Source organism: Eptatretus burgeri, chromosome 4, assembly GCF_056783735.1.
Source record: "Eptatretus burgeri isolate ZD-2024b chromosome 4, Ebu_testis_v1, whole genome shotgun sequence".
Taxonomy (NCBI): Eukaryota; Metazoa; Chordata; class Myxini; order Myxiniformes; family Myxinidae; genus Eptatretus; species Eptatretus burgeri.
Window position 1 is genome coordinate 87,267,905 of NC_140964.1, and position 20,389 is coordinate 87,288,293.

Sequence of the window (20,389 nt, forward strand, 5' to 3'; positions counted from 1 at the left end):
ATTTCAAAAAATAAATAAATATCAACATACCGAGGAGGAAAACAGAGAATTGACAAGTCTATTAGAAATATTTTCGACAAGACTATTGACATCGTTTTCAAGGGAAAGATATTGACGTTAATTAAAGTTTTTCATTATTTTCTTAAATAAATGGAGGAGAGAGTGAAGACATTTCTGAGGATTCTTTATGTTTTAAAAATTAAGATTCAAATGTGTATGTCGCAAACTAAAAAGGTTTTTGCACTCTGTCGGAATTTTTCTCATAAATAAGTGAGTTATTGTGTCAAATGTAAAAGGAAAACTCACACTCAAAATATCTCATATTTTAAAAGTAAAAATAATAGGATTATACAAAAAGGTACATGTTCGGTGTGTGGTTCAAAAAAGAGTCAATTTATCTCCAAACACAAACGTGGAGGAGATATACAAAAGTTTTTATCAGGAAGTAAATTTACAACTACTGGAATACCAGGGGAATTACATCTACCAGGGTATTCTTTCTGTGGTCCAAGCACAAACTTTGATAAAAGTTTGATGAGGCAGACAATCCTAAACCATGGAGTAAACCCATCAATAGGGTTGATGAAGTGTGCATGAGGCACGATATTGATTATGGGAATACCACAACTTTGGAAGAAAAGCATGAAGCTGATAGAGAAATGTTGTATAATTTGTCTCTGATACAAAATCCAACCATGAGAGAAAAAGTTGATAGTTTCATCATGAAGAATATGATCAGTATGAAACTGAAACTTGGGCTTGGAAATTCAAAAAACTTATAGGCTCTAATTATGTCATTAAGACTGAAGAACAATTAGCTGATGAATTACATAAACCAATATTTACAAAGTTTCATAGAAGGAAGGTTTATTCCAAGTAAGTTGATTATATCTGGTCTGCTGATTTGATTGAACTCAATAATGATAAGGAGTACAAGTATGCTTTAACCGTTATTGATTTGAGGAGTAGATATGTGTGAGTTGTCCCTTTAAAAAACAAAACAGGTAATACTCTTATGTTTGCCTTTCAACAGATATTTAATAGAAGTAAGAGAAAACCTAAAAAATTGTGGACTGAGGGGAGAGTTTTATAACAAGACATTAATGAATTTTCTAAAAAATAACAGCATTACATTATACAGTACCTTGAATGAAGGAAAAGCCGTTGTTATTGAGCGCTTTAATCGCACTTTAAAAGAGAGACTATATAAAAAATTCACACAACTCGGTTCTCAACAATGGTCATCTTTTATTCAGGATATTGTCGATAAGTATAATGACACGATTCACACGTCAACGAATACGAAACCATCAGAAACATTTACAAAATTAAAATATGAAAAAGAGATTAATAACAGAAAACCTAAGTTCAAAGTTGGTGATATCGTAAGAATATATAGGTGGAAATCTCATTTTGAAAAAGGTTATACAAAGCGATGGACAAATGAACTTTTTAAATTGTTGATGCAATAGATGCAGTTCCTTGGACTTATAAGGTATATGATTTAGAAGGGGAAGAGATTTTAGGTTCATTTTATTCACAGTCACAGGAATTACAAAAGACAAAACTAAGCAGATAATACTCGTGGGAGCAATAGGTTGGCGCTTCACTCCCCTCTACTATACACCTTTATGGACACTCGAGGACCAAGTCCGAGGTGTATAACAGGTGGCATCTGCCGAGGGTTAAATTCAAAAATATATATAATGTGTGTCAAGGGGGACGTTCTTTGATCTGTGAACCCCAAACAGAGAATCCTCAACTGAATAGTCAGTCAAGGCTTAGCTTTTGTTTGTTGGTGTGTGTGCAATGGGGGACGTTCTTAGATCTGTGAACCCCAAACACAGAATCCTCAACTGAATAGTCAGTCGAAGCTTAACTTTTGTGTGTGTGTGTGTGTGTGTGTGTGTGTGTGTGTGTGTGTGTGTGTGTGTGTGTGTGTGTGTGTGTGTGTGTGTGTGTGTGTGTGTGTGTGTGTGTGTGTGTGTGTGTGTGTGAGATAATATAATAGGGGGCATAATCAACCCCATCCCTAACCCACCCTTACCCTCACATTCAAAATCACAACCCCAACGCAAACCCACCCTAACCCTCACATTCAAAATCTCAACCCCAACCCTCACCCACCCTAACCCCCACATTCAAAATCTTAATCCCAACCCTCACCCACCCTAACCCTCACATTAAAAATTTCAACCCCAACGCAAACCCACCCTTAGCCTCACATTCAAAATCTCAACCCCAACGCAAACCTGTCCTAACCCTCACATTCAAAATCTCAACCCCAACGCAAACCTGTCCTAACCCTCACATTCAAAATCTCAACCCCAACCCAACCCTCGCCCAACACAATCTTCTTCTTCTTCCTCTTTCGGCTTGCTCCCGTTAGGGGTCGCCACAGCGGACCAACTGTCTCCATTTCGCTCTATCCTCCACATCTTCCATTGACACTCCAACCACCCGCATGTCCGCCCTCACCGCATCCATGAACCTCTTCTTTGGCCTTCCTCTTCTCCTCCTGCCTGGCAGCTCCATCTTCAACATCCTTCTCCCGATATACTCTGTTTCCCTCCTGTGCACATGTCCAAACCATCTCAATCTCACCTCTCTCACTTTGTCTCCAAACCGTCCTACCTGCGCTGTCCCTCTAATACACTCATTTCTTATCCTATCCATCCTCGTCACTCCCAACGAGAATCGCAGCATCTTTAACTCTGCCACCTCCAGCTCTGCTTCCTGTCTTTTTGTTAGCGCCACCGCCTCCAAATCATACAACATAGCTGGTCTCACTACCGTCTTGTATACTTTCCCCTTCACTCTTGCAGCTACCCTTCTGTCACAAATCACTCCTGCAACTCTTCTCCACCCACTCCATCCTGCCTGCACTCTCTTTTTCACTTCTCTCCCACACTCTCCGTTACTTTGGACAGTTGATCCCAAGTATTTAAACCAATCCACCTTCCCCACCTCAACTCCTTGCAACTGCACCATACCACCACCCTCCCTCTCATTTACGCACATGTACTCCGTCTTACTCCTACTGACTAACATTCCCCTTCTCTCCAGTGCGTACCTCCACCTCTCAAGGCTCGATTCAGCCTGCTCCCTACTCTCCCTACAGATCATGATGTCATCCGCGAACATCATAGTCCATGGAGACTCCAGTCTGATCTCGTCCATCACCATTGCAAACAGGAAAGGGCTCAGAGTCGATCCTTGGTGCAATCCCACTTTAACCTTAAACCGGTCTGTCATTCCTACCGCACACCTCACCGCTGTCACACTGTCCTCATACATATCCTGCACGATCCTCACATACTTCTCCAACACTCCCGACTTCCTCATACAATACCACAACTCCTCTCTTGGCACCCTATCATAAGCTTTCTCTAAATCCACAAACACACAATGTAAAATACGTACAACACAATACCTCGCCCAACACAATATCTTTTTTTAAATACGTATTTCAACAATATATATTTTTTATGTTTTTTTCTCTTCTTCCAATTGTCTTTTAAGGCTTTCATGTTTGAAGTAGAAAGGGGGAGTAAGAACCTTCCTGCATCTTCTTCCCAGAACTAACTATATATATATATATATATATATATATATATATATATATATATATATATATATATATATATATATATATATATATTTTTTTTCTTCTTGCAATTCTGTCTTCTAAGGCTTTCAGGTTTGATGAAGTAGAAAGGGGGAGTAAGAACTTTCCTGCACTTTCTTCCCAGAACTTTCTTGATATTTCTCTCATCAAGCACCATCCAACAAAGAACCACATCGATCGGTTGAGATCCCCAAGAGGACTCTTGGTAGAAACCACATTTCAAGTCTCCAAAATAAACCCAACTTTCCAAGTTTCCAAGGTATAACCACTTTCCTGTTGAGTTTCCAAGATATGTATCGCATTGTGAGTTATCAAGCCAGAACCCACATTTCAATTCTCCAAAATAAAACCAACTTACAAAGTCTCCAATGAATAACTCATTTCCTGATTTTTTTTCAAAATTTGTGAGGTCTCCGAGGTTGGTTTCATATTTAAAACCACCAAGGATAACTCATTTACTTTTTTTTTTTTTTTTTCAAAATTTGTGAGTCTCCAAGTTAGGCTCCATATTTAGAACCATCTTGGCAGAACCCTTTTCCCGAGTCTCCAAGGTAGTTATTTAAACCATCAAGGCAGAACTCATTTACTGATTTTGAAAAAAAATTTGAGTCTCCAAGGTTGGCTCCATATTTTGAACCATCTTGGCAGAACCCTTTTCCCGAGTCTCCAAGGTAGTTATTTAAACAATCAAGGCAGAACTCATTTACTGATTTAAAAAAAAATTGTGAGTCTCTGAGGTAAAACATATTCTGATTCACCAAGGTATAACTTGTTCAGTGGGTATTGTCTTGATAACTCACAATGAGTACCATTGATGTAAAACTCTTTTTCAGGATTTTGCGGGTCTCCAAGGTATAACTCTTTGGTTGGGTCATCAAGGTCGAGCTCATTCTGTGGGTCTTGGTCGCTCACAAGGTCTTCAACCAAACCAACAATTTTGGCCCAAGTTGTGGCAAAAGCAGTATTTTCATTTCGTATTTCTGATACAATTTCCTGTGAGAGAAAATAATAATCTATTAATTAAGTGATTTAATTATTAAATGATTATATGCTTAAATCAAACTCTGTAAATAGGAAAATAAAATCTTCCCTCAATAGATGAGGTTTGAATCCAGTTCATCAACTTGAAGGTTTAGTTCCATACAAGTAGTAGAACCCCAAGGAACTCCAAAGTCATCCCAATCAATGCACAGCAGTCCATTCTCAGTAAAAGTAATAATATGTTTAAATTCAGTCTGGGTTTCAAGCCTTTCTAGAAAGACTGGTGGGTGTGGTTTCCTTTGGAAATTCTGTAAAATTCTTTGGAAAAGAGATTAACTGGAAATGATGCAAGTCGGTGGTCCTACAAAAGTGGGCGAGGCTTAAGAAAAGTGATCGGAGCTTAGGAAAAGTGGGCGTGGCCTTAAAAGGGGCGTGACTTATGGAAAGTGGGCGTGGCTTATGCAAAAATAATCTGAGGCTCAGGAGGTCGTCAAACAAGAGCATTCAGAGAAGTTTATCATTTTATCTCTGCTCAACAAAGATATTTAGACCAAGAACTGAGTTCCAAAATAATATTTGTGAACATACTCGATGGTGATGAATGTAATAGGAAAATTAATTTATTACCTGAAGTAAAACATGGACAAATATTCATTGGCTCCCTCTTTCAATGGAATGATAATATAAGAGAAATGTTGTTTTAATCAGTGTCTCAATGGGACAGAGATCTTAATTATAATCCCAATTTAGGTCAGTCCCTTAAGTTAGTCCCAATTTAACATTGGGGGGGGTTGAAGGGTGGAGGAGGGGAAGGGGGCAGAGATTAAACTCCTGGTTTGAGCTTTTGAGTCTTGAGACAGAGTTTTTTTCAATTCATTTGTATTATCCCAGTCTCCTATTTAGGGGTTTAGGGGTTAAATAAGAGAGTTCCCCCCCCCCACCCCATTCATTTGCATGGGAGAGGGGAAAATCGGACTCCTGTTTCGAACTTTTTAACCTTAAATCAGAGTTTCCCCCTTTTCCCTCATTCATTTGAATGACTGCACTAGAAACCCCATTAATCTACTACTGTCATACTCCATTGCATTTTGTTGGATTTCTTGTGATGTCACAAAGAAGAATTTGATCCCTCCTATATTCTTCTCTGCTCACTGGAACATCTCTTCAGCTGTCAGAATCTGATTCTGTCGAGTGACCAGCAAACTTGCCCTTGCAATAAGGCGCTTCACAGTTGCTCCAATCCCATCACATTACTCCATCTTGTGGTGTATGTCATAAGTCGTGACTTCAAATAGAGAACTGCAGGACATGTTTTTAAAATTAAAACCTTAGCAGATGTTTGGATTATCATTACAAGAATTTATTTTTGAATAAAAAAAGTACTTATAATTCTTAATTTCTGAGAAGAATAATCTAAGTTGTTGCATAACCTCAGTTAATGCCCCCTGTATATTCACCATTTTTGGTCAAAGTGGCATTTTCAACTTCCTTCAGATAGAAATATATGCATTTATCAGGCATTCTGATAACAGATCCTTAAATTTCATATGCCAGTTTATAAATATCTGCAGTATCACTTTGCTAGAGTGTTCAGTTTCAGATTTATAAGCTCATAAATATGAAAAAAATGAATAATTAAAAAAACGTGCATGTAAATAAAAATTTATTTTAATATGAAGCCATGGGCCTTAGATAAAATTATTTGGTCAGTAGACACATCTTATATGAGGCAATCTTTAGAAAAAAAAATTAAGATCCTAAACCCCACGCCACATGGTCAAACCAGGGGACAAAATTGGTCCATTTTAGAGCCCTCGGAGGCAAGGACTTATGGTAAAACTTTTATAATTCAGCACCTAATTGTATTATCCCAACAAAAATGTATCTATGGATAGATAATGACCCTATAATCACTGTGTTATGAGGAAAAAATTCTAATAGTCCATGAGCCAGGTGGCTGATTTTGAGGTTTTGGTATCAAGCGACTGAATAAACGCCGTTGTGATTTTTTGTGGCCTAATGTCTCAAGTATTCAAAAAAGTTGAGCGGACCTTTCAGATCAGTAGCTTAATACCCCTACGGTGGCAATTTTTAAAGATGGCCGCCATATTTTTTGAAATCCATACAAGTAAATTTAGAGTACAATTAGTCAACTTTGGGTTAAGGTTGACAGACTTGTGAGTGCTCATTTTGTTTGTTAGAACCTGCTGAATCTTATGATATGTGGATTGTTTAGTTTTCTGCGTTTCTGAGCTCGGCATTGAACTTTGTATGTGAAAATTGCAACTATTTTGTCACATTTCATCAAAATATGCAGAGAACTTCCCTCACTACATCGTTAAAACTATTGTTCTGGTGATAATTTTACTTTGGTTGAGTGAATATGGTTCTTCTGAATCTATAGAATGTGTAGTATAACCCATGTGAGGCCATTATCCCACTGAAAATGGATATATTTTGGAAATTCATTTCCGTGTATTGACTGAATTTGGGGTAGGGGTAGTCGCAGTTCATAATGAAGTCCACTCCCCATATATAAAAAGTTTACTCAGATTGGTATTTTACTTTGAAATATCCACTTTTAACAAGGTTTGCACATTTTTCTAAATTTGCTTTAACCCTTTAAGACCGAAAATATCCCACAAATACGTTTTTTTTAATAGCCTGTGAATAAGTAATTGCACGCGTACTCAGAGTCAGAAAATGACAAAGAATAGTCCCACAGGTATAAAAGTAGTCATCAGTTAGTTACAAGAAGAACCATGGATTTCCTATTGTCTGTTTTGAAAATTCAGAGTTCTTTCTGGAACCCCCTGTACTTCTTAATTCACCGTGCTGCCACCATGTGGAAACACAGCAAAACAAATTGTTTGACATAACTGTACATTTCCTTCACTGGGATAAGGGAGAAGATTCTCATTGATTTTCATTTATTTATCTGTTATGTTCATTACATGATCCCAAAGTTTTTCACAAGTTAGTATCATCTTTTACTCATCAACCCCCCATCCATTACCATATAGAGGCCTCGAGAAGTGCACACTCACAATGTAGCAGTGGTCCTATAGAAGTACACAACATGATATACATACATACATACATGGTGCTGCTCTTGTAGATGCAAATGCTTAGAGCCTGGGGTAAGGGGGAGCGCAGTCCCATCACTCACTTGCCTATGATCCCATTCTTCATTAAAAACTGCAAGGGGAAAATCCCTTTTTCAGATGTTTGCAATTTGGGGTTTTCAATCCGGCTGGTGTACCATTTTCGAAGTTAAAAAGGAAGCGATTAACCAACTACTGTGGAACACATTGTGGCCTATAATTCAGTTGACGTTCTATCTTTTCAGGTCCCATTTTGAAAATTTCAAAGAGAAGACAGAGCCATACGTCATGACCGATTCTGAGGAAGACTGCAGGAAAACGAAGTGCCCAAGAGTCGAAAAAGCCAAATGTGCAATATGTGAGGAAGAATGTTTTGTGGATGAACTTGTTAAACTTAAAGACATTGCGTCTTGGCAAAGACTCTGAAATTGCTAAGATAAGACATATTGAACCTATTTTGAGGATTGCTGATGCCAATCCTCCATCCGCACCGGATATCCGTTATCATAAGAAATGCAGACAGACTAACGCGTGTTAAAAATCTGAGAAAAATTCAGGGTGATCTCGGTAACTTGAGTAGTGAGCCTAGTTCTGTTCAGCGGAGGTCTTCACGCCAGTCCACAGATGCTGCGGACAAATCACGTGTCTATCCAGAAGTATGCATCTTCTGCGAGAAAAAGACAAAGTACATTCAAGGTTCCCACACAAGGGAACCGCTCATTCAGTCCTCAGAACTAAGGGCTGATGAAACGGTACGTGATGCCGCTATTAGGAGATGTGATGAGAGAATCATTGCCCTCACATCCCGTGACATTGTTGCTGCTGAAGGGCACTACCATGCCACCTGCTATAGGCGTTACACAGTCAACTCAAAACGAGACCAATCAACGGCACCAAAGACGGCATCGCAGTCTGCAGCGGGCGACGATGGCTATGCCAACGCTGCGAGAGTCGCACTGGAGAAGTTATATTCGTATGTGCGTTGTAACATATTGTTCAATCCTCGCCTGGTTTCCCTGGGAGAAATCGCAGCAAAATTGGAATTGTTTTTCATTGAACAGGGTGTTGAAATTAGAGCGTCCACAAAAAAGAATTTACGCAGAAATCTTGAGGCTGAATTCGGTGACACCTTGCACTTTTTTGAAACAGATCACAGAGTGTTTCTTAGACCACATAACCTTAAAACCGATGACATTGCATCTGAAGTTATCCGTTTAGAAAAGTGAATTCAGCTGTACAACCAAGGACAAGACTGTGTCCAGTTGATTGAAAATGTTGCAATCGTACTCAAGGATAGCATCAAGGGTAGCATACAAGAACAAATGTGGCCTCCGCACCCCGAAGAACTGGACAAATCATACATTGAATTGCCAGAGTGTCTGACATTTTTGAAGGTGCTCCTGGGGGGTACACAGCGCGACGCATCTGACCGAATCTCTCGGCTGTCATGGTCATTTGCGCAAGATATCCTGAATGCTGTGACAAATGCACAGGTTGTCACACCGAAGCATGTCCTGTTAGCTTATGTTGTGAAAACATTGACAGGTAATGTGGAAGTCATCAGGACCCTCAATAGGCTTGGTCACTGTTGTTCCTAACCCAACTCGAAGAAATTGACACAGCATTATGCGTTGAGAAAGTTAGTCGAGGTGATGGTGGTATTCCCAAAGAAATTCATCCTGGTGTCCCAACTGTTTTAGCCTTTGACAACATTGACAGGAGGGAAGAGACACTGAGCGGAGAAGGAACAACACATCGTGTTAACGGTATTGTGATGCAGCCTGTGTCTTTAACCTGTGCTCCGCAGAGGCAAGATGAGCCAATCGTTTTTAAGCAGGAGAAAAGAAGAACAATTGAGACAGTTGGTGATTGTATGTAGCAGGCCAGAGAATGGTTCCACCCCCACTAAACACCCCAACTTTGTCAATGCCATTCATCGATGCATCCACAAGTGCTCACCAGCGAAATTACATTTGGCTTCTTGTGCGGATGCATGATATTCACAACCAGATCATACCATCATGGACTGGATTCAATATCCAGACAAGGGACAATGTTTCAGTATCCAAGGACACCGTTGGTTACCTGCCAACAATCAATGCCCCACCTTCAGATCTTTCAACTGTGCAAGAGATTCTGTGCAAATCAGTGTCCATTTGCCAGTCATTAGAACTTGACAAAATATGTGTGGTAATGGACCAAGCTTTGTATGCCAAAGCTACAGAGATAGCTTGGAAACACCAGTTGAAATTCGAATGTATTGTCTTGATGATGGGAAATTTTCATGTCATCTGCAATTTACTGGGCATAATTGGAAAGCTGTTTGGATCTGCTGGACTGCGTGATCTAGTGGTTGAATCGGGACTAGCAGAAGGGTCAATTGAGAAAGTCTTATTGGGTCAGCAATACAACCGAGCTGTGCGTCTTCATAAAATCGTTTATGAAGGGATGATGCGACAGGTTTGGTCAGGGTTTTTAGAGTGGTTAGACAACAGCCACCATGATGATCTGCACACGCTTGATGAAACCTTTCGATGTGTGGCTGATCTCCACGAAAATATGTGCTCTGTTACACTTGAATCACTTGAGCAAGACATGTCTTGCCAAAGGATACTTCATCTTTTTGAGGTACACTTGGGTGTTCTGTGTAATGATAGAGGTCCTGTTTCCGCATTCTGGATGACGTACATTGATCTGGTGGAAATATTACTTGGTCTGATCAGAGCCGATCGTGAAGGCGATTGGTATCTTCACCGAGCATGTATTCGGAAGATGATTCCATGGTGTTTTGCAATGGACAAAACCAATTACTCGTGCTATCTTCCAGTTCACTACGATCAGATGATGATGCTCAATTCTGTTTGCCCTGATCTTCACCAACATTTTCTCAATGGGGGGTTTTCTGTTCAGCGCAGCAGTGGAAACCCATTCGGGAAAATTGCTGAAGACCAAACCCTTGAGGAAACTGTAAATAAAGACACACAAACTTCAGGTGGAACCAGAGGGTTTAGCATGAAGCATGGGACCATGTCTCGGTACGACCTCACTGCAGAGCATAGGACAGAAGCCTTACGTCAACTCTGGGAACTAATTTTCATCCAAAGTTTCTCAGGACATCAGGATCTGCAAAGATCTCGCATCAGTAAAGATGAAGCGGACGTAAAGGCTGTGCAGCAAATGCTAGAGAGTAACTGGATGAATCCATTTGACGAGGGATATTCCGATCTGGTGAGCATTTCTACTGGGCTCATCGCTCCACCCGATGTCTGCAAGGACTTGCTCAGTGCACAGGAGAAGGGGGAGGAGGCATTTATGTGGTTTACTTTGAAATTGGAAAGTGGAGAAGGTTTCTATGAACCTATAAAGAGACTGAAGCTGAAAACATTTGCTGACCTACAGAAAGTAACAACTGTGAAAACACGAGACAAAGATGTAGTCCTGAAAGCAAACAACCGGCTCTTTGGTAAAATGATCCTTATTTCTGAAAACAGAAAGCTGGATATGAGAGACGTTCTTTCGTATCCTCTAGGACAAAAACCATGGTCATTGGCTAATGGGGATGGCACATTAAAAAAGACCGACAAAGCCAGGCTTGGGAATCATATTGAGAAAGAGGCAGCGAAGGTTGACCCACCATCAGATCGAACGGCCACGATAATTGATGGCATGGATTTAGTTCAGAAAATGAATGGGGGCAATCACACATTTGCAGAAATGTCACAGAGGATCTTGAACTATGTACTCAACGAGGGGAAGGGAAGCAGCAGAATTGATGTTGTGTTTGATAATTACAAGGATAGTTCGATAAAAAAATGTGGAGCGGATGATCCGAGGCTCTACTGAAGGCATAGTCTTCAAAGATATCCGGGCGGGAAACAGGATAAAAAATTGGAAAAGGTTGTTGTCAAGTGGGGAGAGTAAGAATAATTTCATCGAATACTTGTCAAGTCGTTTGAAGGATCCATCATGCCAAAACAAACTCTGAGACACAGAACTTTTCATCACATCAGGCGAAAAATGTGTACGGATGGAAAGTGACCGGGTTGAGGAGGTTTCCGAACTTGAGTGAAGTCAGGAAGAAGCTGATACTAGGCTGATTCTGCACTGCAGACATGCTGCTTCTTCTTTTTCGAAAGTGATGGTTATATCAGAGCACACTGATGTCCTTGTACTCCTTCTTGGATTTCATCTTGAATTGGGAACAAGGGTACTGCTGAGACGAGGAAAAAAGAACAAAATTCGCATTATTGATATCAACCGCCTCGGAACAATTCTTGGAAAGGATGTGTGTAATGCTCTGATCGGACTGCATTCCTGGACGGGCTGCGATACAGTCAGTGCATTTGCAGGACAAGGAAAAGTAAAGTCGTTGAACAATATTCGGAAAGATGAAAGCTGTCGGAGAGTGTTCTCTGACATTGGTAAAGACTGGGAGCTCAGTGATGAAACATTTGCTCTTGTTCAGGCATACACATGCAAAATGTATTCATCGAATACAGAGATCAAAGAAGTCAATGCACTCAGATATGAACTGTTCAGGTCCAAACGGGGTGAAGTGACAACAGGACAATTGCCACCTTGTCGGGATGCGTTGTATCAGCACACTAGAAGGGCTAATTATCAGGCTTCCATATGGAGAAGAAGTCTGGAGAACAAGCCGGATGTTCCAAAGCCAACTGATGAACATGGTTGGACCGTCACTGAAGGGGATGTAGCAATTCAATGGCTTACCATCCGACCTGCACCAGATGTTGTCCTGTCTTTGTTGTCTTGTGATTGCTCCCAAGCGTGCAAGAAAGGCACATGTTCATGCATAGACAATGGTTTATTGTGCACACCGGCTTGCGAGTTAAAGGAGTGTGCGAATTGGAAAGAGGATGAGGATGGAGATGATTTCACGCAAGACGTAGATGACAGTGACGATGATGGTGATTTCGGAAAGAAGATTTGAGAAGACTGTTTATTGCCACAGGCCTTCCTGAAGCATTATAACCAACTTTCTAGAATCAAGATAGATGCTAACTTCACACTAAAGTGGACTTTTTGTCAAGCTTTCAATTCCTGGGTCGTTATAAGTATTTTCAAGAATGTTTCACGAAAACTCGGCCAAAATACCTTATTTTTCGGATATATTTGACTTTTTTTTTTTACAGAAAACGACTTGCAGAAACCACTTTTATTTCACATGAGAGGAATTTTCATGTAACTTCGAGCAAAATGATCCCAAATAAAAGGTTTTAATCCATTCCAATGATGAGTTATTACATTTTAGTTATCTTTCCCAGTTTCGTCGGAGGGAATGGCGGCCATCTTTGAAAATGGACGCCGTAGGGGTATTAAGCGACTGAAATGAAATGTCCGCTTGACATTTTCTGACATCTGAGATGTCAAGCTACCCAAACATCACAATGGCGTTTATTCAGTCGCTTGATACCCACTTTTCACCTGGCTAATGGACTAAGTTGTTCCATATTTTCAGGAGGGCTACTATAGTTTCACCTTATTTTAGCTCGTTTTGCCCCAAAAGCAATTTTTAGCTTCCTCTAGAGTGAGAAATATGCATCCCAGAGGCTACCTGATGCCATAATTGAAAAATGTGGATGTCAATTAGGAAATATTTGCAATATTAACTTTCTGGAGGAGTCCATTATAAAATTATAAGCCCCTGAAGTTGAAAAAAAAATGCGTTTTCACATTTGGCATTTTTAGGGCAAAATTTCAAAGGTCTCTCGAGATAGATATTTTTTAAACTATGAGGAATTGAAAGCTCATCTTTTGCATGGTGGGTAGAGCCATATAGATCTACATTTAAGAATTTTTCCAGCAAAATCTGAGGAGGTGACCTGGGGAGGTTTTTGAAATTTAGGTGAGTTGGCACGGAATGACCCCACTCTTTCTTCCTTGGATTCACTCTCCACCACTACATTTAACTCACTCCAGAAATCTTGTTTATACTCCATCTCACACCCCACTTGCGGGGCATATGCACTGATGACATTCATCATCACCCCTTCAATTTCCAACTTCACACGAATCACTCGGTCCGGCACTCTCCTTACCTCCAATACCCTCTTGACATAATCCTCCTTCAGGATTACCCTGACACCATTTCTCCTCCCATCCACAACATGGTAGAACAGCTTGAAACCACCTCCAATGCTCCAAGCCTTACTCCCCATCCACTTGGTCTCTTGTACACACAGTATGTCTCCCTTTCTTCTCTCCATCATATCAGCCAACACTCGCCCTTTGCCAGTCATAGTCCCAACATTCAAAGTTCCAACTCTCACCTCCCCATTTCTCCCCTTCCTCCTCTCCCACTGCCTCTGGACACGCCTTCCCTGTCTCCTTCTCCTCCTTCGCCCAGCAGTAATACAATTTCCACCGGTACCCTGCTGACCAACAGTACCGGTGGCGGTCGTTGGTAACCCGGGCCTCGACCGATCCGGTATGGAAATCCGTTTTATGATCCGCATAATGATTTGGCACAGGTTTTATGCTGGATGCCCTTCCTGATGCAACCCTGGTCGCCTTTTACGACACAGGGATATGGTACACCTATTCCAACCGGGGCATTATCATGTATATATCATATCATATATAATTATATATATATCATATATATCAGATATATCATGTACTACTATCATATACTACTATCGTCGTGCAATATGTGTGTATCATACAATATCACGTGTGTATCATACAATATTGTCAGGTATGAATGTCAGGTGCGACTATTGATTGGCCACATATGGCCCATATTTAAACATTTGACTCATTTAAACATTTGGCAATTGCATTAATCAGGTGTCTGGATTCAAGCCATTGTCCTGGCTGCTTCAAATTGTGTTCCCAAGCCTTTTGTCTTTGCTTTAAAATGTGTTACAAGCAAGCCAGCCGATGTCCTTGTCGAAGCAGTCTGGTCGGCTGTTTATGAATTCCAGTGCAGAGAAACTACAAAGGCTGTAAAACTACAAAGGGTTTGCTGCTGTTTATGAATATGTGCCAGCACTCTCTCGAAGCCCGAACCGGCCCAAACTGTGAGAAAGATGTTGGCTTGCCAAACTTCCCATAGGGTGAAGGGAGGGGGCAAAAACCCACTTGCCCATTTGTTTCTTGATAGACTGTTGCTTTTACATGGAAATAGCAAATGAGATTCATGTTTTGAGTGTACGTACAACTGAGATTTCTGTATCTTTGAGCATGTCGTTTCGGTGCGAAAAACATATAATGCAAGTTAAATGCTTCCATGAGAACCTTTGTTTGTCTTATTGAAATACATGAGCCCATGACATTTATTGATTGGTGTTTAAATGATGCTTTGTTTGTTTCGGAGTGTTGAGAGCAGTTGAACTATGCAATGTACGATTTCGTCTCGTGGAGCTTTGGAAGAACTTCAACCGAAAGATTGGACGATGGGGAGAACCCAGATTGGGGTGATTGGGCATTCAACACGTGATCATGAAACTACCCCCTTCCTGAGGAGATAAGATGAGCAATGTGGGAAAAAAGAAAAGAAAAAAACCCACTGAGAAGGTTGGGGAAGACCGAGCGTCACCGTTTTGTGATGCCATGCCGGCCAGGCAAACGTGGAGGAATAACCGTGGAATTGCTGCTCCGCGAATACATCGTGACCTTACCGTGGCTGCTTCAATGCACAACGAAAGCCCTGAAGGTCCACACATCGAATCCTCTGCAACATGTGTTCAATGGTGCGGGTGGGGGCTCGTGCAGCCGTCGTGACTGCATCCAACGTGCAAAGCTGGCTTGGTGAATCATACCTGTTGCAAAAACAGCTGCAACAAGGGCCCAAACTCGGCTGGAACTCTGGGTCACCTCACCTCTCTGATCCGTTTCATCACCTTCAACCCAGCGTCGAGCCCAAGCTCTTGCCTGCCAAGATCGACCTTCTCTTCAGCTCAACAGAGTGCTTCAACTGTGTTTCCCGTTGAGTGCGCTATTTTAATGGAAACGCACATGCTCGCCTGGGACACCATTGAAATGGTCGTTATATGAGCATTCGCTGCCATTGTTAAATTGAACTTGTGTAATGAATATCTTTCTCCTCCAGGAACAGGGTATGGTGATCATGGGTAATATGATTATTTGGGGTTTCATAAATTTAATTTTTAGGCTTTAAGTCGAATTGGCTGTCAGTGATGTTTTTCCTTTGCTCAAGAGTCTTTGAATTGTCATTTACTTTAAATATGGCCAAGGGGGAAATGTCAGGTGTGACTATTGATTGGCCACATATGGTCCATATTTAAACATTTGACTCATTCAAACATTTGGCAATTGCATTAATCAGGTGTCTGGATTCAAACCATTGTCCTGGCTGCTTCAAATTGTGTTTCCAAGCTTTTTGTCTTTGCTTTAAAATGTATTACAAGCAAGCCAGCCGATGTCCTTGTCCGAGCAGTCTGATAGGCTGTTTATTAATTCCAGTGCAGAGAAACCACAAAGGCTGGAAAACGACAAGGTTTGCTGCTGTTTATGAATATGTGCCAGCACTCTCTCGAAGCCCAAACCGTGAGAAAGATGTTGGCTTGCCAAACTTCCCCTGGGGTGTAGGGAAGGGGGGGGTGAAAGCCCACTTTCCCATTTGTTTCTTGCTTTTGCTTTGCTTTGCTTTCTCAACCGAGGAATAGATTTTATATATATATATATATATGAGAGTTTTGTGGTGTGACTTTTCAGTGTGGTCCAGTGTGGTATATATGTATGTATATATATATATATATATATATATATATATATATATATGTATATATATATATATGTATGTATATATGTATATATATATATATATATGTATATATATATATATATGTATATATATATATATATATATATCGGACTCAGGCCTGCCTCATCCTTGAGGGTATTTCTTTTCCTTGGTTTTGGGTATGTGTTGTCGGCGCCGTCTGTGAAGTAGAATTGTATAAGTGTTGCCGTGTGCTCGGTAGTCGGTATTAGCTCTGCACTGTGTTCTCACTTTTATGTTTGCTTTTTGTGTAAATGGAATTGTGTTTTCTTTTTTTTGTGTGCTTTTGGTGGAATTGTATTTGTGTGCTTCCCGTGTGCCGCGAATAAATGTGCTTTATTGTTGAACTGTTCTCCCGCTTCGCTTCGTCTTTTCCTCCATTGAATCCTCATCTTGCTTCACGTAACGGGTTGGTAGTGGGCTGAATACGCCCGATAATTAATCGAACCGTCGAGGTCGACGATAACACCGCTCGGTTATTCTGATAGTACGGAACGGGTCGCTTAAGTGGCCCGTGTCCGAAGTCGACCTGCGGCGAGGTGCGATCGCCCGGTCTACCCTCCGCGTGGGTACTTAGGTAGTTCGAATTTGGCGAGCAACCCTATCCCACGCGGGGGCTGATTGGCTCGATCGCGGTGAGACCGAAAGGTCCACCCGTGACTGGTTCCCGGCGTTAGTCCGAGAGGGTCACGACTGGATTGTCCGTCCGGTGGGCGACGTGCCGCGACGCGAGTTACGTGGCCGTCGCACGCCGGCGGACGCGAAAACCGCGACACTGGTGTCAGGTCGTGCGATACAAATTCATCGCCCTCCTCGCGGCACTGGTATCGGAGAACAGGAAAACGGGCTCTCCTGTCTCCGGCTAAATTCACGGGAATCGGTCCAGGGGTGAGAGAAGCGACCCCCGATTCCCTCCAAATTACGAGCGATTCAAATTAACCCTTCACGAGAAGCAAGATGGCGTCTCAAGGCGAGCGGGTGCCGGGTGGATTAGGTATGTGTAATAGTAATGTAGAATCCATGGTCCAGGATGGAATCCCCGTGCAGGAAATGTTGATTGTGCAGGAACACGGACTCGCCCAACTGAACCCAGGGCCCGAGGTGGGTGCGGCAGCGGCCGCGGTGTATGACACCTCCCCCCCCCCTCTCCACCAAGACCCTTCCCCAACCCTTGCCGAAACGGCTCAGCTGAGTGCATCCAACATGGCCCAGCTATGCGCCATGCTGGCGGCAATGAACAAACAAATGAATGAAGTAAAAACGACGATGGATACAAATACAAACAAAATGAAAGGCATGAACGAAAAGATGGATACAAATACAAATGAAATGAAAAACGAAATGAACAAGCAAATGAATGAAGTGAAAACGACGATGGATGCGAATACACAGCAAATGAGGGAAGAAATGAAAAAGCTGCGGGGTGAGACGCAGAACATGGGCCGAAGCCTGCAGGCGGGCATGAAGGCCGTGACAAAGGAAATAATAATAGTGGAGACAAGGGAGGTAAAGGGTGAAGAGTTGGCAGTGACGGTAGCCGGGAAGGGAACCATAGAGGAGAGACTACACGAGGAAGACGGGGTAAGTGACGCACACACACACACAGAGGTAGTGGAGGATAATGGGGGTGAGCTGGCGGACTGGGTGGAGACCCAGTGCGAGCACCTGGATGACCTCCTCCAGGAACGAGGGGAGGGAGTATGCCCCCTTGAGGCGAGTCACGACCAGGTGAGTTCGGTCGTGCTTTGCGAGGTTGAGGGGACGAGTGCTGTGGACAGGAGCACGGAGAGCTTGGGGGGTATAGAGGCCCCGGAGACCCTTGTGGGGACACGAATCCCCAGTGTGGTTGTCCCTGTGTGTGTGGTGCAAGGTGTGAGTGCGTCCCCGTGTGTGGAAGCGACCCCGTGTGTGAGTGGTGTGGTGGCGATGGTGCCGGAGTGCGTGCTTCCCAGCACGCCGTGTGTGGATGAGGCACCGTGTGTGAGTGAGGCCGTGTGTGTGAGTGAAACGGCCAGTATGAGTGAGGCACCACGTGTGAGTGGTGTGGTGGCGAGTGTGCCGGAGTGTGTGCTTCCCAGCACGCTGTGTGTGAGTGAGGCACCGCGGGTTAGTGCCCCCGCGTGTGTGGGCGAGGCACCGTGTGTGGAAGAGACCGCGTGTGTGAGTGTCGCCGTGTGTATGAGTGAGGTACCGCGGGTGAGTGCCCCCGCGTGTGTGGATGAGGCACGGAGTGCGAGTGAGGCACCGCGGGTGAGTGCCCCCGCACGCGTGAGTGAACGGCCGTGTGCAAGGTCGCTGTGTGCAAGGGAGACCGTGTGTGTGAGAGAGCGGTATGTGAGGGAGATGTCGGTTGGCATGCGGGAGCACGCAGCCGCGTCTCCCGGTGTGAATGTGATGGAGTGGACTGTGTGCGTCGAAACACGCAGGTATGCGTGTGTGGAATGGAGACGGAGACGGCGACAGAGGAGCGAAAGCCGGGTAGCGGCTGTAGTTGTTTCGAGGACCGTGCCGGGTTCACCCAGCAGTGAGCACGCGGTTCGTGCTGTGCAACGCACGAGACCACCACGTGCTCGCTTGCGAGAGTGAAGTCCCGGTCCGGAAACGCACGCGGTGGATTTGCCGATCCCGCGGACGGACAAAGTTAGGCAGGTAAACGGATTTGGACCGGACGGGTTCTCCACGCGATCGTGTGTGTTAAGCTCCAACGGGCAAAGCACATGTGTTCGCGTGGGGAACCCCTCGAGACGTGGGGCTTGTGTTTTTTTTTTATGCGCACGGTGATGCCATGGCTGCACGTGGGGTTGGAATCCGGCAGGAGGGATATCTCTGCCGGATGGCACCGTCCAAGGAGGGACGAGGAACACGTGCAGCTGCATGACGTCACGGGCAGGTGCAAAGTGCGCGAGCTCTGAGTTGCCGCGCTGGCGCTGCGCATGTAAAGAAAAAAAAATAAAAAAAGAACAAGCCTCACTTTCGGGTACACAGGATTCCTGGGCAAGGGGTGGAAGACCCCCTTACCCTGGGCACAGGATGGAAACTAGTTAGGGGGAAGGGTTAGCTTAGCTAGACCGACTTCATGGGGCAGGGGTAAGTCCTCATGGGGTCCGTGGAATGGATTAGGTAGAGGGATTGTAGCCAGATTTAGGTTGGGAAATAAAATGATTTATTTTGGAGACAGAGACAGACTTTGGATGTGTAGTGGGGACGTAGTTTAGCTACGTAGAGTTAAAAGGAACGTGCTATAGTTTAAGGGACGACGTGGGAGCACGAATTAGTTAGGGGATGTAGTTAGGAGGATGGCAGAGTTCAGCGGTGAGTGTGTTGAAGAGTTGTGGGTTGTGAGGTGAGTACATGGTGAGTGAGTGAGGCCAGCGGGTCTGTGTGTATGGAGTGAATGGGGAATGCATGGTGCGATGAGTGATTGGGGGGAGGAGTGACTCCCGCCCAAGGGACCCCGGGGTCAGAGTAAAGTGAGTTAGGGGGTTAGTCAAATTGAAAAATGGAGGTCGTTTTGTTGTTGGTGGGAAAGTAGGCTCGAGACCCGTTTGGAGGGGTGCAGGAGCCCTGTTGACGGGTTGGGAGCGTGGCTGCGAAAGGTGAGTATCGCTGAGTGGGTACCCCGGGCACCAGGCTAGTCGGCCGCGGTAGGCCATGGGCCCATGGGGGCCGGGATAGAGTAGTGGGCACGGGTGCGCCTGCTTGGTGCGGGGGCCCGGGCGCCATTAGCCGCGTGGGCAGTGTTGTGGGCACGGGTGACCCTCGGAAAGGGGCCCGGGAGGCCGGCCTGCCACGTGTGCGTTTCAGGGGAGGTGCCATGGGGGGCACTCCCGGTGTTAGGGAGCTGGTAGGCTCGGAGGCAGTGTAGTGCCCGGGGTGCCATAGCGGGAGATTCGGCAGAGGGTCGTGCCT

The 20,389-nt window shown here is 43.6% G+C and overlaps 2 protein-coding genes across 2 annotated transcripts in view; one reads left to right on the forward strand and one right to left on the reverse strand.

Moving 5' to 3' along the window:
* Positions 1-3,755: 3,755 nt before the first annotated feature.
* Positions 3,756-14,287, forward strand: LOC147028612 (uncharacterized). Its single transcript, XM_085879215.1, has 2 exons — positions 3,756-3,887; positions 7,959-14,287. Exon 2 carries the CDS (start codon positions 9,604-9,606, stop codon positions 11,554-11,556), a length of 1,953 nt encoding a protein of 650 aa, XP_085735341.1. The 5' UTR covers positions 3,756-3,887; positions 7,959-9,603; the 3' UTR covers positions 11,557-14,287.
* LOC147028613 (uncharacterized) overlaps positions 3,881-20,389 on the reverse strand; it is a 33,185-nt gene continuing 16,676 nt past the window's right edge. Inside the window, exon 5 of the mRNA XM_085879223.1 lies at positions 3,881-4,621. Coding sequence (XP_085735349.1) covers positions 4,340-4,621 — 282 coding nt within the window. The 3' untranslated portion in view covers positions 3,881-4,339. The remainder of the gene's footprint in view (positions 4,622-20,389) is intronic.